General features: G+C 50.4%; 2 protein-coding genes across 5 annotated transcripts in view; one reads left to right on the top strand and one right to left on the bottom strand.

Annotated features, from left to right (window-relative positions):
- GNPAT (glyceronephosphate O-acyltransferase) overlaps window positions 1–2519 on the bottom strand; it is a 35764-nt gene extending 33245 nt beyond the window's left edge. The window contains exon 1 of one of the 2 annotated variants that reach the window (XM_080822747.1): window positions 1961–2519. In XM_080822747.1, the coding sequence (XP_080678873.1) occupies window positions 1961–2239 (279 nt within the window). In that variant the 5' untranslated portion in view covers window positions 2240–2519. Of the gene's footprint in view, window positions 1–1455; window positions 1713–1960 lie in introns of those variants that run through there. The other variant, XM_080822748.1, reaches the window with a different exon arrangement.
- Window positions 1446–20123, top strand: FSAF1 (40S small subunit processome assembly factor 1). Of its 3 annotated transcripts, XM_080822749.1 has the most exons (8): window positions 1454–1899; window positions 4159–4511; window positions 14188–14244; window positions 14970–15065; window positions 15214–15300; window positions 16267–16319; window positions 17411–17507; window positions 19594–20123. In XM_080822749.1, exons 1-8 carry the CDS (start codon window positions 1812–1814, stop codon window positions 19801–19803), a joined length of 1041 nt encoding a protein of 346 aa, XP_080678875.1. In that variant the 5' UTR covers window positions 1454–1811; the 3' UTR covers window positions 19804–20123. The 3 variants fall into 3 exon arrangements, with proteins under 3 accessions (XP_080678876.1, XP_080678875.1, XP_080678877.1); XM_080822750.1 differs by lacking the exon at window positions 19594–20123 and having other exon boundaries at window positions 1446–1899; window positions 17411–17910; XM_080822751.1 differs by lacking the exon at window positions 19594–20123 and having other exon boundaries at window positions 1457–1899; window positions 4165–4511; window positions 17411–17910.
- Window positions 20124–26407: the final 6284 nt, after the last annotated feature.

Raw genomic sequence — 26407 nt, 5'->3', positions numbered from 1 at the left:
AGACTAGGCAGTAGTGAGGGTTCTGTCCAGCTTCAGAAGCAGAAAAAGCTCACATACAATTGCTTTAACTTTTCACGTGAGAAAGTTGGCAAAAGTGTTATCATGAAAGAACCAGGGGTAAACGGGGAAGTAAAAAACCAGTTCTCTCCTTTAACACACAGGTGCAAAGTTGCAGTCAACTCACACACCGGTTCAGGGCTGAAAAAGCTAGAGCATGTACACAGCAACCTGCTTCCCTACACGATGGCTCTGGAATACCAGAGTCAGAAAATGAGGTCAAAATAGTTCTACTAGAGGTGTGGGGTGAGAAGGTCGATGAGGAGACAGGTTAAAGTACTAACCCTACAGAAGTGGACAGTTAACAGCAATTATAAGCCCAGAGCTCTCCACGTCAAGGAAACAAACTGAGAAACCAGTATTCTTTGGAACATGGAGGAACTTCTGTTTCCCTGATAGTCAGCCGTATATATTGGTTCTCTTTTGAAACCGAGTTTTTTGTCTATCTTGTTTTGTCTTTTCCCTGCTATGACCTTCTTACACACATTAACGTTAAAGTCAGAAACTGGCACTAACCTGCAGAACACAGTAACATGCTTTGGTGAAAATGCATTCTTGTAAAGTAGATAAAAGTTAATTCAGTGGTTAAAAAGAAAAAAGATCAGTTCCCCCATAACTGTGCAACCCTGAGAACTACAAAGGGCTCACCTCATAATTTCTTCACATAAATTGTGAGTGACCAACATTGCGGCGGCGAAAAAGATCAGTTAAAATCAGGAGAGGGAGGAGGGAGCTGGGGGTTGTAAGGCAAGTTGGGAGAGGCTGGGTGGCCTCAGGTGTCTTCCAGAATGACTTTTGCGAAAGGTACGGATGGAAGACAAAAACGCAATAAAAATTTCCCGAAGTTCCCTAGATTAAAAACTTTTAATTTTAAAAAATTAAAATTAAAATTAAAAGTTCCCTAGATTAAAAATTTTTAATCTTCCTAGATTAAAAACTTCACGTCTTACAAACTCTATGCTCACATACCAGCGAAAGACTCTTCTCCCAGGAACCTAACGGCAGCAACAAAAGGGCGGGGTGGGGAGCCACAAGCTGATGCAGCTCAGGCCAGGTCAGACCCGCAGGTTTCTCAGGTTTAAGCAAAAGGCAGCCCACGCTGGGGACGGAGATCCAATTCGCACGCCTCATTCCCATACCACGGGCTTTTCCGTGCAAAGGAACCGGAGGAACCATCGCCCATAGAAACTTCTAAAAACACACACACATTTACACACGCGGCGAGACACCGTTGCCTTGGAAACCAAGTCAACCAGCTAACCCCTCCTCGGCGGCCCCGGGACCCACTCTTTCGGGCCAGGGGTCGTGGTCCGTGGGAGGCCGGGACCGAGCGGGGATGGGGGTGGGGGTGTCCTCTCTCGCGGCCCCGCCCCGGGCCTCGTTCCCCTGGGCGCCTACCGAGTAGAGGAGCACGACAGCGCCGGGACTGGCGGAGCCGACGGAGAAACAAGAGTTGGATGAACTGGAAGAATCCATGGTGCGGCTGCCGTCCCGGGCGGGGCCTGAAATTCTTTGCTAAGCGGTGGTGGTGCTGCTGCTGGGGGCGGTTCTTCCGCGCTGGGCGGCCCGACCTCGCCTAGGGCGGCGGCACCCTCTGCGGCCGCTCCACAGGACCCCGGGCGCCGCCATCTTAACCAGGACGGAAGCCGCGCCGGGACCTGCGACGCGCGCGCGCAGCGCGTCGGAACTCGGAAGTGTGGGTGCCCCGCGGGCTGTGGGCCGCACCGCGGCGGCCCCCCACCCCCCCACCCCCGATGGCTCAGGAGCAGGGGCTGGGGGCCCGCGCGCTTCCCGGCTCGCAGACGCTGCTGGACGCCCTGCTCCGGAACCTCTACGATTTGGGTGAGTGCGGGGCCTCGGAGCCCACGTGGGAAGCGGACTGGCCGCTGAGGGTCTGCCGTACCTTCGAGACTGGGCCGTCCTCGGCCCTTGCGCGTGGAGCACCCCTTGGCTTTGCGACCTGGTTCCCGGGATGGGTGCCGCACACGCCTCCGACAGAGGCCCCCTTCCCCGCGCCCCACGGCCGGGCTGTGTCGGTGCTCTTCTCGGATCGCGCCTCCCGAGCCGTCCCCGAGTGTGGGCACCGGCGTGGCTGCTCGTCGGACGCGCCGAGGCTTTCAGGCTTGCAGCGTGTGATGCGCGCAGGACCTTGGGCTCCCCGGCACAACCCCGCCGTGGACATTTCCCGGCCGTCTGGGAAGCCCGCTTGCCCCACACCGCGCTCCCAGCCCCGCGTGACCCTGGTGCCGTGGTGCCACCTTGTCACCGTAGACCCCCAGCCTTCAGTGCGTTCCTCCCCCGCGGACTTTCCTTCCACTAAGTTGGCCGTCCTCTCTTTTTGTTTGGGGAGAAGGAAATAAAAACGGTTATTTGAGATTGGCAACCGCCTGGCACGTTAGTAGGAAAGGACAGTTCCACACACTCTGAAGAATTTGGTCCAAGTTAGATGACATCCCTTGCTCAGGCTAGATACAGCCTGGGCATTGCTGTCTTTAAGGAGCAAACGTTTCTTAAATTTGTAACGTGCTGTTGCGAAAGCTATCGTAGTTGGGAGCCATTGCTCAAGATTCTAAGCTCCAGGCGCCTGGGTGGCTCTGGGGGTTAAAGCCTCTGCCTTCAGCTCAGGTCATGATCCCAGGGTCCTGGGATCCAGCCCCACATTGGCCTCTCTGCTCAGCAGGGAGCCTGCTTCCCTTTCTCTCTCTGCCTGCCTCTCTGCCTACTTGTGATCTCTCTCTCTCTGTGTCAAATAAATAAAATAAAATCTTAAAAAAAAAAAAAAGATTCTAAGCTCACTTACACAGTAAAAATAATAGCTAAAGAGTATGGAGAATTTGCCATATATTCCCCGTCTTTCATGCATTTACTCATTTAATCTTCACTTCTGGTGAAATACATAGTCATTAATCCTGTTTATTACAAATGTAGAAACAAGCCTTAGGAGTTAAAACGCTTACCGAAATTCACCTAGCTGTTAATTTGCAGATCGTGGGTTCCAGTCTCCAGACTATCCAGCCCCTGTCCCTCCCCTTGTATTGACTTGTCCTGTGGACACAACGTTTCTACGCCCTTGGGAATATCGGAGGACAGAGAAAACTTAGACTCTGGCCTTGAGAAGTTTAAAAACTAGAGGAAAAGACAATTCTGCCAAATTCTAAATATAGTTAGCACAGGCTTGAAATTATTCAAGGAGCTCTGAAGGCTTGAACTGTAACTACCCATTTTAGGTGCCCAATGCCAAAGTTTAGTTACCTTTTATATAAGTAAACAGAAATGATCAGTTGGTATTTAGAAAGTGCTGTGATACTTGCGGTGCCGGCGAGCACTGAAGTCAGAGCCTTCGGGTGACTGGTCAGAATTGATCAGGTGAAACATAGAGGCGATACAGGTATTTCGTAGAAAATAAATGTGTTCACATTGAATCACTTGTCGTGGGCTCATTCTAATTCATAACTGAAAAAAAATGAGAAGACTGTAATACCCACCTGCAACCCCAGAGAGTATTAAAAAATAAAACATCAGCTGTAGTGGCAGACATTTTTCGCACAAAGCGTGAGCCAGTGGGGATTGCCAGTTCCCCGGATACTGTTGTCTTGAGGTTGCTCTTAGTATGGACTGAGGTCAGGGCTGAAGTAATTGTGCCGTGGTCAGAGACATGACTATAGTTAGTTACCTAGCAAAAGATGTTGCATCTTGGATTCTACATATTGTGCAAATACAACAAACCATAAGAGAATCATAGAAAACAAACAGGGTTACTGGAGGGGGCGTTGGGGGAATGGGGTAAGTGGGTGGTGAGTGCTAAGGAGGGCATGTGATGTAATGAGCACTGGGTAATATATGAGACTGATGAATCACAGACCTGTACTTCTGAAACCAATAATACATTATACGTTAATTAATTGAATTAAAATTTAAAAAGAAAATAAAAATACCCCTGCCCCAGAATTGTGCAAATATCACCCCATTTGAAGAAAAAGAAATCTTTTGTTTCTTTGTATTTCTGGGTGTTGATAGCCATGGCGTACATACAAACACATTCACATGATTTGACACTTGGCTAAAACCAAAGCTATTTCTTTTCCTGCTCTGTGTTTGAAGAAACAGAGGAGACAGAAGATGAAGCAGAACAGAAAAGGATCAGGAAGAGAGGAGAAAACCAGAAGAGAGGTGCCGAGACGCCGGTGGTCGTGGCAGCAGAGCCAGCTCCCCTACCTGGTTCCCTTGGAAGAGGTCAAAAGAAAAGTGCTTCCAGCTTCTTCAAGGAACTCCAAGAAGAGCTGCGGTGTGCTCCTCCTGTGACCCCCACTGGTTCCCCTTCAGGACCAGAAGCCCCTAGTGCTGCGGTATCTCCCCCAACCCTGAAGAACCCCAGAGAGCCAGTAGAAGTGATAGAATTTCACAGCAGAAATAAGAAAAGAAAAGAGAAGCTGGATCGAGATGAAAACACGCAGGTAATGAGTTGGTTAGTTTCTGTGTATATGGTGAAAACCTTGAAGTCGCAGTTTTAGAGAAGTATCTTTTCTTTTTTTTTTTTTTTTTAATTTTATTTATTTATTTGACAGACAGAGATCACAAGTAGGCAGAGAGGCAGGCAGAGAGAGAGGAGGAAGCAGGCTCCCTGCTGAGCAGAGAGCCCGATGTGGGACTTGATCCCAGGACCCTGAGATCATGACCTGAGCCGAAGGCAGAGGCTTTAACCCACTGAGCCACCCAGGCGCCCCTCTTTTTTTTTTTTAAAGGGTTTTGGGTGCTTGGGTAATTCCGTCTGCTAAGCGGCTGCCTTCAGCTCAGGTCGTGACCTCAGGGTGGTGGGAGCTAGGCTTTCTGCTCAGCGGGGAGTCTTCTTCTCCCTCTCCCTCTGCTCTTCCCCCTGCTTGTGCTTTCTCTCTCTCTCTCTCTTTCGCTCTCAAATAAATAAATTGCTTTTTAAAAAGTTTTTTTAATCAAAAAACATATAGGGGCGCCTGGGTGGCTCAGTGGGTTAAGCCTCTGCCTTCGGCTCAGGTCATGGTCTCAGAGTCCTGGGATCGAGCCCCGCATTGGGCTCTCTGCTCAGCGGGGAGCCTGCTTCCTCCTCTCTCTCTGTCTGCCCGCCTCTCTGCCTGCTTGTGATCTCTGTCAAATAAATAAATAAAATCTTAAAAAAAAAACAAAAACAAATAAAAGGTTTTATTCATTTAAGCACTCTTACCTGACGTGGGGCTTGAACTCATGACCCCAAGATCAAGAGTTGCAGGCTGTAGCGGGGCACCTGGGTGGCTCAGTGGGTTAAAGCCTCTGCCTTCGGCTCAGGTCATGATCCCAGGGTCCTGGGATCGAGCCCCGCATCGGGCTCTCTGCTTGGCCGGGAGCCTGCTTCCCTTCCTCTCTCTCTGCCTGTCTCTCTGCCTACTTGTGATCTCTGTCTGTCAAATAAATAAATTAAAAAAAAAAAAAAAGTTGCAGGCTGTACCGACTGAGCCTGCCAGGCTCCCTTAGATGACTATCTTTTTAGACCATGTCAGGGGTCCCCAAGGTCACCCTCTGGCTTGATGGTTTGCGAAAAGCACTCACAGGCCTCAACACTCAGCAGGAAGTCGCCATCACGGTTACAAGTTACCACAGCAAAAGGATGCAGAGTAAAAGCAGTGAAGGGGAAAGGTGCAGGGAGGGAGGCCTGGAGGAAACCAGGTGTCAGTGTCCAGATGTCCCCTCCCAGTGAATTGCATGGGATGCGTTTCATTCCCCCAGCGGCGACATGAGACGGCATGTAGGGGTGTTGGCCAACCGTGGAATTTCACCCCAGCCTGGGTGTCCACGGTTTTCACTGGAGAAATGCATTATGTAGACATACGGACTGACCGTAGTTATTGAAGCTCTAGGCACCCAGGAAAAAGTAGGTATTAACCACCAATCACATTGTTGCTATAAATAATCTGGGCAAACTTAGTACGGCTTGGCTCAAGGCCTTGGGGATGCAAAAACGCTCTTATCAGACAATTGGTCAGCTCCCAGGAACCAGCCAAGGGCCAGTTCTGAAGACAAGACTTCCTTAGGCATATGCAGAGTTTGAGAAACGTAAGCCTGTTGAGTGCATGCTTCCATGCTGATAAGCCTTCTGCCTGATGGTGCTCAGAAAAGTCAGCCAGCCAACAACTATTTCTGGCCGCAAGGCATGGGGATACAGCATTGAACAAAAGAGACAAAACTGCTTTTTCTCAAGGAACTTGCATTCTGGCGGAAAGCAGCTGGAGTTCACTGAGCAGTGATCTCTCCCAGACTGAACGTGTTAAGTCTCACGCAAGATTCAGTCCAGGAGAGAGGTGCAGTTGCTTATCCAACTTTCCCCACAAGGGTATTAAGGATCCTTGCAAAACTCCAGGCATTCTGTTTCTGTTGCATTCCTCATGTCCCATAAACTTTTGTCTGTCATCAAAGAAAAAGGGGACTGTATTGGTTTCCTAGGGCTGCTGGACAGATGTTTATTCTCCTACAGGTCTGGAGGCCAGAAAGGCCAACATCAAGGTGTCGGTTGGGCACACTCGCCTCCGACAGGGAATCCTTCCTTCTTCCCCCTTCTGTGGCTCTAGGCTTGGTCGTGGCTGCATCACCCTCAACTCCTCCTACACCTGCACGTGGCCGATGTCCGTCTGAGTCTCAAATCTCCCTCTGCCTTTCTCCTAGAAGAACAGCTGTCATTGGGATTAGGGCCCACCCGAAATCTAGGACGGGTCTCGTCTTGAGATCCTTAACTTAATTATACTGCAAAGACCCTTTTTAAAATAAGATCCATTCGCTGAACTTGGGGATTAGAACATGGTCACGTCTTTTTTTTGGAGACCACAGTTCAACCTGCCGCAAAGACAGTCGGGCTTGTATTGTTCTCGGTGAACGTGTGTGAGTGGGTGCTAGCATTCAGTGCTTACCACATCTTTTTTGTGGTTTAAAAAACCCAGCTGTGGCATCTTTCCTAGCATTCAGGTAGCTCTTCATGTCATGCTCACCAGCTTGTCTTCCTCAAAGACTAATAGCGCTTTTTGTAATCATCTACCTTTAGGATTCTACGTCAGTTTCCAGCTCAGACTCCAACTACTGGGACACTGGGAGCTGTCACAGGTAGGCCAGGAAGCAGATTTCCTTGGCCATTCAGCTGGTCAGAGTCACTACATTGGCCAGCCGGGGAAGCTCACAGTGATCAGTATTACGACAGCAAACCCTTGTGCACCAAACCTTGTGCACCATAGTATTTTCTGTGTGTGCCATACAATGAAAAAGGTTGAACACTGCATTACATATAATTCTGGTTTGCGGAATTTAACTAACAAACATCTGGGTACCTCCCTCATTTCTTCAGGTGTCTCGGTCTTCTCTTTCCTCTTACACTCGTTGGGTTCTTTCTAGAATGGAAAGTTTTCTAATAGGACAAAAACGTTGTCATTGTTCGAGTGCGTTTCTCTGCCTCTTACTAACAGAACATCTGCTTCCAGCTGTTAGATCCTTTTTCTTCCCCTTCTGATTGACCCCTTTTACATTGTAGTTGGCTTTTCTTGGGAACCTCAGCTTATCCAACATTTTGGATTTTCTGACCTTAATGAAATTTTTCAGTTGTTCTTGGCGTTCTGCCCTTTCCTTCTTTTTAAGATGTATCCTTTGAACACATGAATATGTCTGGATAAGGAGAACGAAAACGAACACAGTAAAAACACATACGCCTGTAAAAGACTCGATGTCATGTTGTGACTTGTAAACATACAAACAAAGGGAACGCTGGGTATTAATGGCATATCCTGGTAAAGGGGATGTCCGCTAAGGATGTCAGCTGGGAGTAATTAGGTAAGTGATGCTATGCCAAGGGTTTGTATAAAGTGGTAAATGATAGTTGTGGTCCCTGTTCTCTGAAAGCTTCGGGTCATCGTAGGATCATCGTAGGACAGTTCAGACAGACATGGAATCAGCCCGAATAGCTAGTCAGATAATAACAGCCTGCATGGAGTTCGCTGGTTGTCTTTGGAGAAGACTTGAGAGATACAAGTTAGACAACCCAGCTGGCCCTGCCTGAACCCCGGAAGTGACCTTCTTTCCCTAGAACTTGGACCTGTGACCTGTATACTGTGATTAAACAGCATTGTGTATTGAAACAGGGTCCATGGTGTACTATGGAGATTTATAATGAGAAATATATTTATATTTGGTTTTTGTGCCTCATTTCTGGCGCAGAACTCCGATAACCCCTGTAGTTCCCTAGGGGATGTAAAGGTGTCTTTTGTTAGCGAGTGAGGTGGAAATGCTTCAAAGGTGGGAGCAGGTTGCCAGGAGAATCAGTTGCACGATTAGAGGTTTAGAAATTTTCAGTCCCATCTCCCTGACCTCTGTGGAGAAGTAATGGGCTGGAGGTTGAATTGACTGCCTGTGGCCAGTGATTTAATCTGGCATAGTTAAGTAATGAAGCCTCTGTAGAAACCCAGAGGGTTGGGAGAGCTGGGTTGGTGACCGTGTGGAGGTGCTTGGAGAGTGACACGTTCAGAGAGGACATGGAAGTGCCTCGTTCTGTCCCACATACCTTGCCCTGTGCGTCCCCTCATCTGCCTGTGCCTGAGTTACATCCTTTTACAGTCAGCCAGGGCGCTGTAAGGTGGATAGCTTTCCTGAGTTCTGCGAGCCCCTCTAGCAAACTAATCGAACCCAAAGAGGGGGTTTGTGGGAGCTGCTGATCTGTAGGCAGTTGGTCCGAAGCACAGACAGCTGACAGCATGGGCTCGCAGCTGCTGAGTGACATGGGCGACAGTCTGTAGGACTGAGCCCTTAACCTGTGCAATCTGATGCCATTTCCAGATAGAGCGTGTCACAGTTGCGTTGAATTGCAGCTGGTGTGGGAGCATTTGCTTGTTGGCCCTGTGGGGAAGCCCTTCCCCGACATCACCCCATTTCATGGATTAATCAGGGAACTTGGCCACCATTTGTAGAACATTTTACCCATTCCAACTGTCTAACCTACAAATGGACTTCCTGATCCTGTCCCTTTTATAAAGCAGTAACTGTAGAAGTAGTGTGGTAGGAAAGAGTAGGTAACAGATGGCTTACGCACTTATTCATTTATTCCACAGATAATTGGGTGCCCACTACTTGCCAGACGGTGAACAAGGTATAGTCCTCTGCCCTCATGGAGTATACAGTCCACTGCTAGAGTCAGATCCCAAGTCAATTAATAATATAATTAAAAAGAGTTTTAAAGGGCGCCTGGGTGGCTCAGTCGATTAAGTGTCTGCTTTCGGCTCAGGTCATCATCCCAGGGTCCTGGGATGGAGTCCCGCATTCAGACTCCCTGCTCAGCCAGGAGTCTGCCTCTCCCTCCCTCTGCCCCTCGTGCTGGGTCGCTCTCTCTCCCTCCCTCCCTCTCTCTCTCAAATTAATGAACTCTTTAAAAAAAAAAGTTTTGGCACCTTCTGAGGGAAAGAAATAGGGTCTTGAAAGTAAGAGACAGGGCGTCCTTTCAGTGGAGTGGGCAGGCAGTGTCAGGACGAGGTGACATTCTGCTAAAGCTGGCCGGTGAGAGGAGCCGGAAGAGCCAGTACCAGCGCCCAGGGAGTGAGAAGGCCTGAGGGGGTCTGGGAGCTGGAAGCCTAGCGGAGTAGGACAGGGGAGAGAAGATGAGCTGTGGTGCGGGGCCAGGCCGGGGCTGACCTGCACTTGGGATTTGAGGACCGAGTGCGAGGCTGCCTGTGAGAGGGGGTGAAAGCCCCAGGTTGGCGGCTGGAAACGAGCCGAGAGTTGCTTGGCTGGTGTGTCTTCTCGGTGTTTTCTCCACCCTCAGCATCATCTTTGTCCTGAACCTTAGCCTCCTTTGTGGCCTCCATAGAAAGAGATAAGAAAGACATCCAAGGGGCGCCTGGGTGGCTCAGTGGGTTAAAGCCTCTGCCTTCAGCTCAGATCATGATCTCAGGGTCCTGGGATCGAGCCCCACATCGCGCTCTCTGCTCAGTGGGGAGTCTGCTTCCCCCTCTCTCTCTGCCTGCCTCTCTGCCTACTTGTGATACCTCTCTCTGTCAAATAAATAAAATCTTAAAAAAAAAAAAAAAGAAAGACATCCTAGAAATCCGAGGACAGTGGACTCTAGATCCGAAGGGGCTCTTGGCTCCTGTGGCCCGCGCACAGGTGCGTGCAGACCGCTCCCAAGCATGTAGCGCATCATTGTAACACTGACATGTATGGGGGCTTGTGCGCCACTCGAGCGATTACTTAGTCTGGTCGCTAATTCCTTATCTCCCTGAATCCTGACAAGTTGCCCTGTCTTCATCGCTGCCTAGAGAGGCTAAGATACTTGCCCTGCGTTTCAACAGTCAGCTGCCCCCTCTCTGCAGTTCCAGAAGCCCAGAGCTTTGGAAGGCACAGCTTTGGTTTGGTTTGGTTTTGAAGCTCGGTGCAGGTTTATTTGGCAGCAAAACCTGACCTGAACTCATACGAAGCTTAGGCATTATTTTTGTCTGTCCCGTTTGACTTGAATATCCATAGCTTGTGTGGGAGAGATACGAACGTCCTTGATGACCGGCTTCTGCCCCAGGCCCCGCCGTAAGTGGTTTTTTGTCTCAGTGCATTGACAGTGTGACCTTCCTAAAATGTGAAAGCCTCTGAATTTTCTAAGGATTCCACGGAAGGGACTGTGGATGTGAAGTAAGAACCAGAGCTCAGGTTCAGACCCCAGGCTTTCTGACTTGAAACCTGCTCCACTAGAGAGAGAGAGAGAGAGAGAGAGAGCGAGCGCGCGCGGAGAGCGAGCAGGTTAGGTTAGGCTCCTCGTTCTTTGAGTAACACAAGGACTAGAAATCTTCACCAGGTAGAAAGATATGTCCTGTCCTGTGTTACCGCTGCAGTACTTACTGCTCTCATGACCTCTGCAATATCTAGATCCCTCCCTACGGCTCAACCCTGAAATCCTCTACCCTCCAGAGCACCCTGTAACTTTGTTCCACACTCCCGTTCTTTAGCAAATCCAGGGCTGGTTAAAAAGAAAGTGTACTTACCCAACTGCTCTCTCTCTGGACACAGGTTGGGCAGTAACTAGTAAAAGAAAAGAATCTTTACCAGTACAGCCAAAAATATCCCTGGTCAGCCAGTCAGCCCATGGATGCGTTCACCGAGCCCCGGGGGCCTACCGGCGTTCATCTTGCTCCCCCAAACTCTTCCTTCGTTTCATAGCTTTCTTCTGTCTTTGGAGCCTGACATGCAAACCTTTCTCTTTCCTGTGTGTGGGACCCTAGAGCTCTAGTGGTCAGGATAGATGAGGCTGTGGTTCGGTAGTGTAGTCCCTACATCTTAGTGGTTTGAAGGCAAAAATTAATTATTTTTACATGTCCATCGGGGTTGGCAAGGGCAGAGTGTGCTGTCACACGCTGTCCTCGTCGAGGGGCCCAGCATAATAGGAACTCCACCGTCTAGAAGGCTCTCAGTTGCTCTGGCGGAGAAGGGGAGTCGATGGATGGCTCTTAGAGGCTCCTTATGGAAGGGGCCGACTTCCCCTCTGCTCACGTGTCTTTGGCCAAAGAAACTCACATAGCCCTACCTGACTTCAGGTAGGCAGGGGAGCCTGGAAGCAGGGGAGCACCCAGTGTTCCCTGTAGTGAGCACCAGGGGAAAGCAGGCAGGGAGGAGCACTGATGCTTTCTAAATCAGGCAATATATGCAAGTAATGGGCTGAAAGTTCTTTAAAACTGTGAGTAAGTTAGACATTGGCAGGGTCATGCCTGTGAACTGAGCATCACAAAATAGTGAGCTAAGAATGTTTGCTTTTATGAGAAGGATCTAGAATCTAGAATCTAGAATCTAGACCTTTTCTCAAACAAATCGAGAGCTGCAAAGCGGAGATATTTCTGGCAAAATGTTAACAGAGGGCTTGGGAATGGCAAGCTATCTACGTCCCGCCAGACCTGCCACCCAGGCCCACACAGGCCTTCGGCCCAGGTGTCCCCACAGCCAGGATGAACTGAGGCCTGCGTGCAGGGACTGGGGTGTTCTGTGGGGTTGGTGTTGGGGAAAGCAGGGACATTGGAAGCCGTGCCCCTCTCGTCCCCAGACCCAAGGCTTTCAGCCCCACGGTGACAGTCAGGCAGGTGGCCAAGAATTTTATTACAGTGCTTAGGTCCTCTTAGATGGTTCCTTCCACGCCGATGTTCTGGAAATGGGGCAACTGAGGGAACCTGTGCCATCTCCATTAACGCCGGGCATCTCATGCTCCTGAACAAAATTTTCAACTCAGAAAACTGGTTAGCTGGTGCCTCGTTGGACGGATGGGAGGGAAGAATAGAGAGCGAGAACTACTTAAATTTTTAGAAAAGGAAGTAAATGTTTCATGGGATTTTGGAGGTCTGTGAACCGCACACAGTTTCTCTTCTTTAACATACAATTTGTGTTTGAGGATCTGGGTGATCCTGAAGTCATTAAGACTTAAGCCAGAAGAAGTGGTACTGTTTACCACAGTAAACAGATTGGGTGTGCATGCCAGCGGAAAAGATTTTTTAACTTCAGGGTAAAGACAAGTTTTTTCCAGCCACGGAATAGGAAATAAGACTTTCTGGGGCAGAGGAACGGAAGCGCCTGACGTCCTTCGTGTGCCCGTGGTCTTAATTAAGGCATCTGATTCTGTGAAATACAGGAGTGAGGAAAATCGTAAGCATCATCAAAGTCAGGAATCTTGGTAAAGTAACGTGGAAGACGCATTTACTGTGACTGTAAGCACAGAACAGGGCCGCACGCTTGGAGCGTGGCAGACCACCTCGTGGTGCCGTGTTCTGTCTGTCTTGCCAAGAGTCATTGTGCAGCGTGCCAGTGGGTGAGCGGCACTGTGGTGACTGCCCGGCGGAGGCCGTCGTTCGTAGTGGATCAGTCAAGACTGAGAGCACCAGCCACATCTTCCCGTTTCCCGGACCCCGATAACGTTTAGCGGTGCGCTGTATCTACTTTGTAAGAACCCCTCTGGGAGGTCAGGACACGGCCTCATGGAGAGAGCCTGTCACCTGGGGAAGCGTTCAGTGGTCGACCCACCCACCCACAATACAAAAGGATCTGCCGGAGTACAGCTTCCGTTGGGAGGAGGGACCGCGAGACCTGCAGACAGCTGTGATCACGGCCCCTGTCTCAGCCCGGTGTGGTGCAGGGCACTGCTGCGTCCCTCCACAGCGCCCCCCGCTGAGCAGGATGGGTGGGAGGTGCTGCCCTGGTGGGCGGCCGGCTGCAAGGGTCCCTCCTCTGGAGGCTCCCCAGCTTTCAGACCCTGCTTTCTGTTGGCCCAGACTCGGTGGCCGGGGTTGAGTGGTGACTGCTGCTGTTGGCCAGATGTGACGGTACATTTCCTTCAGGTCTCAAGCTTCTGGTCCGTTCTGTGGGCTGGTAACCATAGCTAGTGGCCGTGTCAGTGTAAAGAGTCACATGCTTTGAAGGCACCTGCAGCACCTTTATTTTGTATTGAGAATTATAAACCAAATCTCCATTTCTAGAAACGTGATGTTCCTGTAAAAATATTTAGTTAAGAGAGTTTTGTTAGCCATTATTTTAATGGCTGGATGGGAAGAAAGAGGGAAAGAGTTATTTAAATACAGTGTTTAAGGGGCGCCTGAGCGGCACAGTCAGTTGTGTCCGACTCTCGATATCGGCTCAGGTCATGATCTGGGTCGTGACATTGAACCCTACGGGGGGCTCCGCGCTGGGCATGGAGCCTGCCTAAGACTCTCTCTCTCCCGCCTTCTGCCCCACCCCCTTGCTCATGCACACACTCTCTCTCCTCTAAAAAAAAAATAAATAATAAAAAGATATATAGTGTTTATCTTCCAGAATCCCTGCTCACTAACCCTCTTCTAAACCCCCACTGCACAGAGTCTTTTGCATGTGGTTTATGAGAGACGTTGGTCTCTCTCATCATCTTTTTTATTTTTGTATTTTTAAAAAAATTCTCATCCTTTCTTAAGCTTTGACACCTTAACAGTTTTTTTCTCCGTTTTTCTTTGATGAAGACTTTCATGCAACATGCTTGTGTTATCATTTGGTATTTAGGCATTTGGGCCAGTTTCAAGGCTTTTTAAAACATGACTACTCTGTTGGTGAGAAATGCTCCAGTGATACAGTCACAGATGATCTTAATAAGAATTTTTTTCTTTTCAGACCAAAACTACTATCCCTGAGAAGGGTGTGGATAGACAAGAATTTAACTTAGAGAAGGTATGTGTTTTGAAACTTCAATTTTTTCAGTTTTAGAGTACCCCCCAAAAATATATATGTTTATATATACATATATGTGTGTATGTGTATATATATATATATTGCCATGTCCAGTGGTTAAAATAATGGTTAAGCAAATCCCCCTGCCTTCAGATGATGAATATCACTTAAAACACACTGGTTTGTGGCTGCAGTGCCCATGATGCAGAGGTAAGTAGAAAAGCAGGGAGGGATGTGTGTATTCTGCGGTTGTAACTACGTTTTTAAAATGCATGAGAAAAAAAACAGGAGGAGGTAATTCAACTGCTAAGAATGGGCATTTCTCTTCCTCTGCAGCATTTTTAAACAAACAAACACGGATCTGTGTTAGAAGCACCTATGAGAAGTGGTTTCTCAGAGGGAGCGAGAGTGTTCAGAGAGGGACTTTTAAGTGGAAATTCTTGTCTGGAAGGGCAGTAGCTTGTTTCAGAGAGAATCCTAGTATGCAGAGCTCTGCATTTAATCCTAAGTCTGTTGCTTCAACTGCCCAAAATTCAACACGGGAGAATGAGTGTTGGGAGGTTATGGTAAGAAATTACGTAAGACCGCCACAGAGCTCTGTAAACCACAGCACAACGGAGTTCCTGCTCCAGCACTTCATGTCTGACGTGGGCTACCCCAGGGGTGGATCTCTTCCCGGGGGTCTCTGGAATGTACTTGGGGTTCATTCTGCTCTGCGTCCACAGGCTCGCTTGGAAGTGCACCGGTTTGGGATCACGGGTTATGGGAAAGGGAAGGAACGACTCCTGGAGCGGGAACGTGCCATCATGCTGGGTGCTAAGGTGAGGGGCTGCTTCTGTCTTTCATCAGCAGACAGGATACCTCCAGCAAAGGGGAGAACCCAGGGCAAGGCAGGGGAGGGGTCACTGGGAGATCCTTGCAAAATCAAAAATGCTATCTCTTGGTTTTATTTTTCCTGTTGCATCTCAGCCTCCCAAAAACAGTTACGTGAATTACAAGGTGTTGCAGGAGCAAATCAAAGAAAAGAAGGCAGCCAAGGAAGAAGAAAAGAGAATGGTACGAGTAAAAGCCCTTTTGTTACCAAGCTAGAACCAGGAGGTGGCCGTAGTTGGCCGCAGTGGAGTCGGGAGGCAGTGGCCACAGTAAGGTAGAGAGAGACGTGATCGTTCTCTCCCCTGTTCGAGTCAGCTTCACTCTCTAACACTAGCCAGGGAAGCCGGCATATTCACGTGAAGGGTTTGCTCTGAAATAGCAAGTTCCTGCTCAGATCCCATCAGCCAGTGTGGTCTTTCTCCTGTGTTGCGTTTTACATCGTGCAGAACACAGGGCTTATGACAGACGACAGAGGGGTAGATGCTGTGCTCCCTCCCTTTCCCCTATAGTGAAAGATGGAACGTTTCTCCTATCAGTTTTTTCTGGAATGACCTTGGACACTCTTTTAAAAAAAATTTTTTTTTTAAGATTTTTAAATTAATTTATTTGACAGAGAGAGATTACAAGTAGGCAGCGAGGCAGGCAGAGAGAGAGGAGGAAGCAGGCTCCCTGCCGAGCAGAGAGGCCAATGTGGGGCTCGATCCCAGGACCCTGGAACCATGACCTGAGCTGAAGGCAGAGGCTCCAACCCACTGAGCCATCCAGGTGCCCCGACCTTTGACACTCTTGAAAGAGCTTTAGGATGAAACCCAGTGTATGTTTAATATGCCTGCTTGAGAAACAGATGAAAAGTAAATGGTGCCTCACTGGCTTTTTAATTTTTTTTAAAGATTTTTAAAATTTATTTGATAGAGATCACAAGTAGGCAGAGAGAGAGAGAGAGAAGCAGGCCCCCTGCTGAGCAGGGAGCCTAATGTGGGGCTCTATCCCAGGACCCTGAGATCATGACCTGAGCCGAAGGCAGAGGCCTAACCCACTGAGCCACCCAGGCGCCCGCCTCACTGGCTTTTTGATCACATGCCTCTTGTCTGTTTTTGAATCTCCATTATCCATTATTGACACTTGTATTATCCTAAATTCTGAAATCAGGCCCAGGACACAGATATTTTCAAGAAGAAGAAGAGGAGAGGGCCGGAAGACAGGTGAGAGGCATCTTCAGGTACTGGGGTGGAATGATCTGGGTAAACCTGTTGATTAGTTCTGAAACTAACGCCTGGAGTTTACCTGGTAAACTGGTGTTTCTAGCCCGTTAGAGTACTTCGCTGCCCCTCATGCCCCTGAGCAAGTCCCTGGTGGGGGGAAGACAGTGTCCCAGATTGAACAGCGGCTTCAGAACTGAATCAGGAATCTCCTCCAGGCTCCCATTTGCAAAGATCAGACAGCTCAGGTGACTCGTGGAGAAACTGAGGTTGACATTCCAGCCCGCGCTAAGAGCCTGCCCGCGTGGCAGCGGGGTCCAGGGCGGTGTCCTGTTCTCTGCTGTACCGCAGGAGGCAGAGCGCCGTGACCTGAGGAACAGAGCATCGAGTCTCTCGCTTCATGCTGGTTTCTTAGCTTTGGTCCAAACATGCCTTTTCGCGCTCCCTGAATTACTGTTTCAAAATTGACTTGTCTTAACCCTTTTCTTGGACTCCTTAGTGAGCTTGCGCACGGGTGGTCATTTGTCCTGGCCACATGCGTCTGTCTGTTGAGGGTCCGCTGCGTGCCAGGCACGTAGGTGTCTTAGGTGTTGGGTGTCGGGAATTCAGCCATGATCGCCCGGGGTGGGGGGGGTGGTATACCTGCCTTCGGGGAGCTTACGTTGTAGTGAGGGAAACACCTCGAAACCTACAAACAGGTAAGCAAGGGAATGTCAGTTTCTGTGAGGAGGTTGCAGTAAAGCATTATAAAAGAATATCATGGGGGCGGGAAGGCTGGGATGTCTTTCGGCAGGGGGGTGACCTCTGAGTTGAGAACTGAGTGAAGAGGAGGGGACAGCCTAGAAAGATCAGTAGCTGAACATTCTCCGTAGAAGAAGCCAGTGCAAAGGCCCCGAGACAGGAAGGCGGCTGGCATGTTTCGGGGACCACAGGAAGGTGGGTGGTTGTTGCAGTAGGGCAGTGGAGGGTGGTTGCAGGGAATGACCCCTGGAGTTTGCAGGAGCGGACCGTGGTCTCCTCGTTGCTGCTGTTGCCATCTTCTCATCCTTCTTCATAAGCTTAACTCTGGTACTTGTCTCTCCCTTTAACTGCAGGAAATCCAAAAAGAAGAAATCAGCTCCCAGTATTTTGTCCAGTGGACGGATTGGGCAGATTGGAAAATTCAAAAATGGGACGCTGATTCTGAGTCAGGTTGATATCAAGAAAATAAATTCCTCCCGAGTGGCTAAGTGAAGTCCTTTATAAAATAAAGAGAGGAACAGGAAAGTGCTGCTGCACTGAAACTGGACCCCTATAAGACTTCCAGATTCTTCTTATTTATTTTATATTTCATAGGCCGCTTTTCTATTTTTAGGGAAAAAATTTCAGGAATAATAAAATGTGTAGTTCCTAAAGTGTCTGTTTCACGGCGATGAGTGTGTAGCGGGAAGGGCCAGCTGCACTGGGCTTAGAAAGCAAACCTATTGAAAAGGATGCTTAATCCTGTCCGGTGAGATTTACACTAGATTTGTTTTCCCTGGTGTTTTGGGCATTTGCTTGTAATGTGATTTTTCATAAACTTAATAATTTATTGATTAAATGCTAATAGCTTTAAGTTGCCTTTTCTTTTTTTAAAGACTTACTTATTTTAGACAGAGTGAGCACATGAGCAGGGAGAGGGGCAGGGAAAGGGGACAAGTGAATCCCAAGCAGACTCCCCACTGAGCGCAAAGCCTAATGCGGGGCTCCGTCTCACAACCCTGAGATCGTGACCTGAGCCAAAATCAAGAGTCGGATGCTTCACCAACTGAGCCACTCAGGTGCCCCCAGATTGCCTTTTATTTTCTAAAAGTGGTTTAATAGCAAAGGGAACAGTCAACGAAACAAAGAGGCAACACACAGAATGGGAGGAGATACTCACAAATGACACTACGAACAAAGGGCTGGTATCCAAGATCTATAAAGAACTTCTCAAACTCAACACCCAGAAAACAAATAACCATGTCAAAAAATGGGCAGAAGACGTGAATAGACACTTCTGCAAAGAAGACACACAAATAGCTAACACACATGAAAAAATGTTCAGCATCAGGGAAATACAAATCAAAACCACCTGGAGATACCACCTACACCAGTTAGAATGGCCAAAATTAACAAGGCAGGAAACAACATGCTGGAGAGGATGTGGAGAAAGGGGAACCCTCTTAACACTGTTGGTGGGAATGCAAGTTGGTGCAGCCACTTTGGAGAACAGTATGGAGATTCCTCAAGAAATTAAAAATAGAGCTTCCCTATGACCCTGCAATTGCACTACTGGGTATTTACCCCAAAGATACAGATGTAGTGAAAAGAAGGGCCATCTGTACCCCAATGTTCATAGCAGCAATGGCCACAACAGGCAAACAGGAAAGAGCTGAGATACCCTTCAACAGACGATCGGGTAAAGATGTGGTCCATATATACAATGGAATATTACTCAGCCATTAGAATGAATACCCAACTTTTGCATCAGCATGGATGGAACTGGAGGAGATTGTGCTGAGTGAAATAAGTCAGAGTCAGTTATCACATGGTTTCACTTATTTGTGGAGCATAAGGAATAGCCTGGAGGACATTAGGAGAAGGAAGAGAAAAGTGAGGGCAGGGAATCAGGAGGAGACGAACCACGAGAGACTCTGGGCTCCAGGAAACAAACAGGGTTTTAGAGGGGAGAGGGGCGGAGGGATGGGTGAGCCCCATGATGGTATTAAAGGCACGGATTGCACGGAGCACTGGGTGTTATATGCAAACAATGAATCATGGAACACTGTGTCAAAAACAAATGATGTACTGTTTGGGGACTAACAATGACAAAATAAAAGTTGTGTAATGTTACTATATGATGAGAGAGCCAACAGTGTGCAAATTTGGCAGCCGTCTTGTGGGAAAAGCGGTTGTAATTTTTACTCTCCCAAGTATACAGAATGTCCTTCGTAAGAAGTTATGTAAATAGGGGCACCTGGGTGGCTCAGTTGGTTGGGCTTCTGCCTTCAGCTCAGGTTATGATCCCAGGGTCCTGAGATCGAGCCCCGCATCAGGCTCTCTGCTCAGCGGGGAACCTGCTTCTTCCTCCCTCTCTGCCTGCCTCTCTGCCTACTTGTGATTTTTCTCTCTGTCGAATAAATGAATAACATCTTTAAAAGAAAAAGAAGTTATATAAATAAAACACAATTTTGTGGTATATGTAGCTGTGACTTTTAACACAGCAGGGGGTTTTAATTTATGTCGGAGTGACCTGTCATTCTTTCCTTCTCTACAGAGAGCCCAGGCTCCGAGGCAGCCCCGCCTCACCCCCACCTCCAGGAGCGGCATGGCTCAGACAGCTGAGCCCTTAGCCAAGACTCCGGACGAACAGGCTGGTCAATTCTGGAAAAGTTCCATGTATAAACTACTCACCTTGTTTGGGTTTCACTTGCAATTTACTGAATTAATACTTAAAGAGTGGCTTTGTTACCACTGGGAGCTCTAAAACGTTTAGAGGCTTAAAGAAACCTGTATTTTAAGGGTTGGAGGTCAGGCTTAAGACCATGCTTTTTATTTCCCTGTTGAGAAAGTTTCTTCCAGCGAGATGAGCAGCAGAGGGAAGCCCCCAGGAAAATCAGTCATCCAGGGGTGCCTGGGTGGCTCAGTGGTTGAGTGTCTGCCTTTGGCTTAGGTCATGATCCCAGGGACCCAGGATCAAGTCCGAGTTGTCAGGCTCCCAGCCTGCTTCTCCCTCTGCCCCGTCCCCTGCTTGTGCAAGCTCGCTCTCTCATGTTCTCTCTCTCTCAGATAAATAAATACAATCTTAAAAAAAAATAAAAAAGGAAGAAAGAAAAACAGCCATCCAAAGGAAGAGGAAGATTCTAACTAGAAGCCACAAAGGGAACGGACCAGTTCAGACCAGTTCCGAACGGAACAGACCAGTGACTGGATCCGTGTTCCCTTACAGCCCGCACACTGCTGTTTCCCCTTCGCGGGGGTTTCTTCCAGTCCTGGACACCATCTGGTGGGTCAGTGTTGCTCCACACGACACCCCGCCTACCATTATTCCCAGTGACCCACTTAAGGACCTTGAGATTCCTGTCCCCACAGCTCTTGGCCCCACAGACCTGGAGCCCCTGCTTCCCAGAAGAAACGGCACAGCCCATGTCCCATTGAACCCAGGTGGTTGTCCCTGTAAGGACAGTCCCACCGGCAGAGGTGACCCTGACTGTCAGGATAGGGCTGCTGTCACCCGTGGGGCAGGGAGGAAGCTGCTCCCAGGCCATCCCCTCAGGCATCTCTTCATACTCTTTTTGCCTGATTTTGATGGCAAATAGACAAATGCAGCAACCCTGGGGGAGAAGGGCCTGGTGACCCGAGGCTTGGACCCCCGGGATGAGGGTCTGGATCACAAATAAGAGAGGGTGACTAGGTGAGGGCGAGTGGGGTCGGGGCTGACAGACCGTGAGAGCCCCGTGCAGCGACAAGGCCAGCTGCAGTGACGGGGAGTGTAGTTGGAGTCCCCGGCCTTCCCTAAGCCTCCCTGGCCGGGATTCTGGACGAGCTTCTCCCTAGACTTGAGTGGAGGGTGGGTCTGTGGCATGGGGATGGTGGTGGTGGGCGCTGTGATGCCTCACTCAGATCCCCTTTTAGGAAGGAGTGCTTGTCACTTCATTGTTCTGAGCAGGGATCGTGTGACCTCCCTCCTGGGGTGGGGCGGGGTGGGGGGCACAGTCCGTGCTGGACTGACGTGAGGCCATCAAAGCCCCACGCTCCTTTCCCAGCCCAGCCCAGCTGAGCCCTTCGCTGGGTCTGTGTCACAGCTCGACCTCCGCGTGGCCGGTCCTGCTTCCTTTGCTTCCAAGGGGGGTGCCCCGCAGGGCCCCTGCCAGTGAATGCCGTGCTGCCCCGTCTCAGTCTGCAACGGCCCCTGCGGTCAGCCGTCCCAGGATCCCGCAGGTGACTGAGCCGTGAGGCCGAGCCGAAGGGGCTGGCGGGAGGCGTGCGGGGCGGGTGTTCCTAGGGATCACGGTTTGAGGCAGGGAGGGAGCTTTTAGGTCGGACCCCCCACCCCCACCCCGGGCTCAGTCTGTGTGGTTGAAGGGGCTGGTCAGTCTTCTAGGAGCTCAGAGATTAGGATGTCTTCCCCAACTCCCAGTGTCTTGTAAGCCCTGATCAGTATTTTATTCACGGATATATCTTCACCATGATGTCACCTGTTAGCAATGCCAGCCCTGTCACCTCTTGCAGGAATGGATTCGTGAGCGCCCCGTGCTTTGAGATGGACCCTATCATCAGTGTCATGAACCGCCCCAACACCTGGTGTGCGCGGTGGCGGCGGCCGGATTGACTCTGGCACCCTGGAAGGCCTGGGGCCTCTGGGTGAGAGGTGGCCTCCCCTCCCACCGCCTCCACCCTGCACGCAGGGCCTGCGGCCGGCAGACACCCACCTGGTGGCTGAGCACGGATTACAGACTGTGCCTCATCTTTCAGGTGTTGGCAGTGTCAAAAGAATTTATTTCAAATCTGCGTAAGACTGTGATAAAACTCAGGTTTTCCAAAAGGCAATACACAAAGTTCAACCGACCCCCAAAGACCAGAAAACACAGTGTTTGCAATTCAAAAAATACAAACGCTTGTGGGTACCAATACAAAAATTAGAAAAAAGTTGCTTTCCTCCCCGCCCCTTCCCCCACCTCCTCCCTCCCTCCCCCCGCCACTCCCCGTGTTTCCAGTGGGACATGAACACAAATGGGACCAAGAGCTGCCCCCAGATACCAACAACTCTCACGGGAAGTGGGTGCGAGGGCGGGGAGCAGGGAGAAAACGGGTAAAGAAAGGCAGAGACGGGGACGTTCTCTGGGCAGTCAAAACAAGGACACAAAGCTTGTTACTTTTTTAAATTCCTTTGCCAACGTTAAACAAATCTCTCATGCTTAATACACAGTTTAATGGGAAAGCAGCAATTCTACCTCATGCATTTAACATCTTCTGCTTTGCTCCCTCTGTGCATCCTCTCGGTGCTGAGGAAGCCGGGGGCGTGGGACGCCCAGTCATGGGTGTGGGAGGAGCTGGAAAGGTCCAGCTCGGCCCCAGGCTGGGATCTCACCCAGCAGACGCCAGGCATGTTCCCGCTCCCACAGCCGCGGCAGTCACTTTTCAAGCCCGGAGTCTGTCTCTGGGCTCTCCTCGGAGCCTGCCCGAGGGCCTGGCCTGATGAGCGGTGCCCACCTTGCCCGGGTCTTCCCCGGGACCGGGGTGGGCAGCCTGTTCCCTCCAGGAGCAGTACTCTTTGAGACAATAGTGACGCCTCCAGACGAGACTCCCCTGTAAGGTCTCGACTCCCAAACCCTGGCTGAAGTCAGCCTCGTTCACTGAGAAAGCCTGGAGTCCCCCCCACCCAGACCCCCCTTAGCAGGTAGTACAAGCGGAGTCCCCAGGCCGTGATGACCGCCCGGGAGGGGCCTCCCGCCTTACTCTTAGACATTGGTTCTCAGAGCGGCTCCCCTGCCTGACATCTTGGGAGACAATGGAGTTACACGATGGGTGGGGGACACCTTAGATACTAGAACTTAAGGTGACCGAGGTGGCGGAAAGGCAGGTTAACCTCTTTCCAGGTCTTATGGGGGCTTCTGCACTCAGATGCCTTTGAGACTAACAATGAGATGCTGATACATAGCCTGTTTACGGCACTTTGTACGAAAAGTACCATTAAAACAGGCCTCACTGGCAATGGGAACATTTGGGGTGTTTTGTTGCTTTGTATGGTCATGTGAAGCCGATTTTACATGTCAAAATTTCCCCTCCTCAAGGCCAGGCAACGGTGTAATAAACACACGCTCCTGGTCCTCCTAGGCTGGGATGGAAGACACTGTCTGTGGTCAGAGAACATTCTGAAAAGTCACCACACAGGCTTGATTCACTGAATGGGAACCATTAGCCTAGTCTCAATAGATGAAAGACTATTATTTTTTTTTCCTTTAAAAAGTGTTATTCTATAATCCTCACAATACATCAGAGGAGGTAGGTTAGTATGACTCGTTCCATTTTCGGGTGGGGATACAGAGGCACAGAAAGATTTAAGACATTTGCCCACACCCATGCCACGATTTTCCAGTCCATTCAAAGTTAAAGCCACCAGGATCCTGTTCTCTCCAGGGAGGACTGCCAAGGAATGCGAGCCCTTGAACACGGCTACTAGCTTACTTGAGACAACAGAAGTGGAGATTTCCTGGAATCAGCGCAGACCTTAAATACCTTTTAAGGAGATCGGATTCAATTTTTAAGACCAGAGAAAGGCCACAAATCCATTAAGAATTTCCTGTTGCTTCTGGTCAAACGTGGCCAAGGAAAAAGAAGGTAACAAGGTTTTGCCTTCTAGGAGTGGGGCTGTGGAGCGGGGGGCGTCCGCAGGGAGTACAAAGTGAGAGCCGACCGCTTGGCTTCTTTTTGCGGCTCACCCCATCTTCCCCTGCCTCCCCCACCGGCAGGATGCTGCAGCCCTCTGGCGCGTCCTGGGCATCCAGGCTTTCTGTCTAACACGAGGGTGGAAGCCGCACCCGTCACTCTACATGTGGACACAGGACAAACCAGCGGCTCTCGACCCAGGATGTCCCGCAGGGGACGGCTGGCAATGTCTGCAGACGCGTAGTCATCGCAGCGAACTTGGGGGGGGTACTACTGGCCTCTTGTGGGTGGAGGCCAAGGATGCAGTTAACCATCCTACAGCGCACAGGACAGCCCACAATAAGAGAGTTACCCACCCCAAAATGTCAATAGTGCTGACACCGAGGAACCTGGCATCATCCACGGGCCCTGTGACAGTGTTTTCCAGCATCACCATGCCGAATCCCGCCCCGCCCAGGGCGTTTCCCTACCCTCACTATCTCACCATGAGCAGGTGGCCAGGGGTCGAACCCGCAACAGCTTTGTGTAAGAGCTGCCCACCCCTCTGCTGAAACACGCCTTCAAGGGGTGGGGGGGCGAGCCTTTCACTTGCAGTCAGAATTAAGGCTAAAATGCAAATATCCCCGGAAGGACGACACACAGAACCCGCATCCTCATCCCTTCCTGGGAGTGCTCTGGTGGGCAGAGAAAGGTGGGGCGTTCCTGGGCATCGAGAGCAAGGAGGAGGGGCCTGTTCCCACCCCCAGGCTCACTTCCCAGCCTCCTCCCTCTCAGCGGGCCACGGGGGGCGCTTGAGAGTGCTGTCACAACCACGGAATTCATATACGGCTGAGGATTCAGCCTAGAACTATATACAGTTTTATAGCCTTTAGGTCATTTGCTTTGTGGGTCAGGATTACTGATGTCCACTTTAATTAGAATCATTATTTTCCCAAACAGGACAGAGAGGAGGAGGCAGGGCTGCGTGTGCTATCTTACCTTGCTTTGAATTGGGAGCTGGGATGCTATGCAGTGAGTTGCTATTGGGACACTTTTAAAAAGGATTAGTTCTAGAAGGAAAGGCATACACTTTGATCAAACTCGCTCACCAGCAAAGAACAAACCGCAGAACTATGTTAGAGAGCCATTATTTACAACGCAATGCAACTTGACGATTTAAGTTACTTTGAACTCCTTTCTCACCGAAACTGCTCAACAGACAAACACCAAGTTATCCCTTGGCCAGCCAACAAAAAAGCATCGTCTTGATATAATTTTATGTACAAAAATGCCACAACGTTCGTTGTAAAGGGACAGGGAATTCGATGGCAGATAAGAAACCCATGACTGGTCATCTCGACTCCACATCCCAGGGGCTTCCCGGGAGGGTGACAGAAAGCCCCGAGCTGTTGATGATTCCTTCTTCATTTTGCTGATCGCTCAAAACACAGGGGTGTGGCACGGACCTGCCTTCTCTCTTCGGTCCGTTCTTGTCCCTGAAAGGTGTATTGTGCTGAGGACAGGAGAGGTGGCCGCAGGACAGCCTGACAGGGGGCCTGGCATCGGCCGTATTGCTGCTGGGCTCCTGGAGGAGTTGGCAAAGGTAGCAAGGTGCCTGCTCTGGTCCCTCACAGGAGTGAGGGGTTCGGGAAGCTTCCCTCTGGAAAACTACCTTTTGTTTCCCAAAGAGACCCCCTGCCTTGTGGGACCTTCCCTTCTCCTCGTTCCTATCTCCCTCTGACCGAGGCGCTGGCTGTCCTGAGCGTGGCACCACGTCCAGCTGACTGACCTGGAGCAGCTCCTCTCCAGTGAGGCAGAGCCGGGGCCAGCTTCGGGCACTCTGGATGCTCCCCGGCCTCGCACTGGGACCCTGCTACAGACAGCCGCCACCGCCTTCCCAGCCACACTCACTCCTGGTGTCACTCCCAGGGCACCGGTGGTGGTTCTCCCACAGCCGATACGTCTGGATCCACCAGCCAAGCTTCATCAGCCCCAGGAAGGCCGTGGCTCCTCTGTGTCCTCCAGCCTTTAGGAATCCTCTCCACCTTCCAAGCTGAGTCCACCCGGAGCTATGGCTAAGGAGCGAACCAAAGGCAAGTGGAAGCAAAGAGGAGAGAGGCAGTTGCTGGGAGGACAGGCGGTAGCCTGGGGTCCTGGAGGGACATCCCCAGCGGGGGGGGTCTGGCGGAGCTCCGGGACAGGACAAGGAGTGCCTCCGTGCACCTAAGGAACCACGCAGCAGGCGGAGAATGACGAGGCGGGACCTCAGCATCCCTGGCAGGTGGCTGCCGGGACCGGGCACGGAGGCTTAGACAGCACCAGGCAGCCCCTGAAGACGCCGCCGGCTGGCCTAGCCGGCCACACCTGCCCACAAGGCGGGGACAAGGCAGCCTTGCGGTCCAAGGGCGCGGGCTCTGAGGTAGGATTGTTGGATCTGCTGCTAGGGGCAGGGTCTACACAGCATCGGCCGGGGCGACTCAGAAAGCAAGGGCAGCGTCTCAACAAGCAGGTAGAACCGAGTCAACACAGTTGCTGCCGGTCTACGGGCTGAGTTTTATAAAAATCCGATCCAGCAAGTGGACTAAATAAAATGCTTGATAAAATAGATTCTTTTAAAAAGGAGACAGAACGTTTCACTACCAGATGGAAAGTGGAGGTGGCAGGTGACAGGGAGGGAAAGAAGAAGAGGACTGGAAGGTGCTCTGGGGACAGGAGCAAGGCCG

The sequence above is a fragment of the Martes martes genome (genome assembly GCF_963455335.1).
Source record: "Martes martes genome assembly, chromosome: 14".
Classification (NCBI taxonomy): domain Eukaryota; kingdom Metazoa; phylum Chordata; class Mammalia; order Carnivora; family Mustelidae; genus Martes; species Martes martes.
Note: the sequence above shows the minus strand (reverse complement) of the source record. Positions and strands in the feature narration are given on the sequence as shown.

Bases quoted from the DNA above. Each gene is read 5' to 3' on its own strand.
- FSAF1 (XM_080822749.1), top strand. From the start codon at position 1,812: ATGGCTCAGGAGCAGGGGCTGGGGGCCCGCGCGCTTCCCGGCTCGCAG. The intron at 15,301-16,266 runs GTACGAGTAAAA...TTCTGAAATCAG, and splicing joins AGGAAGAAGAAAAGAGAATG to GCCCAGGACACAGATATTTT. The intron at 16,320-17,410 runs GTGAGAGGCATC...CTTTAACTGCAG, and splicing joins AGGAGAGGGCCGGAAGACAG to GAAATCCAAAAAGAAGAAAT.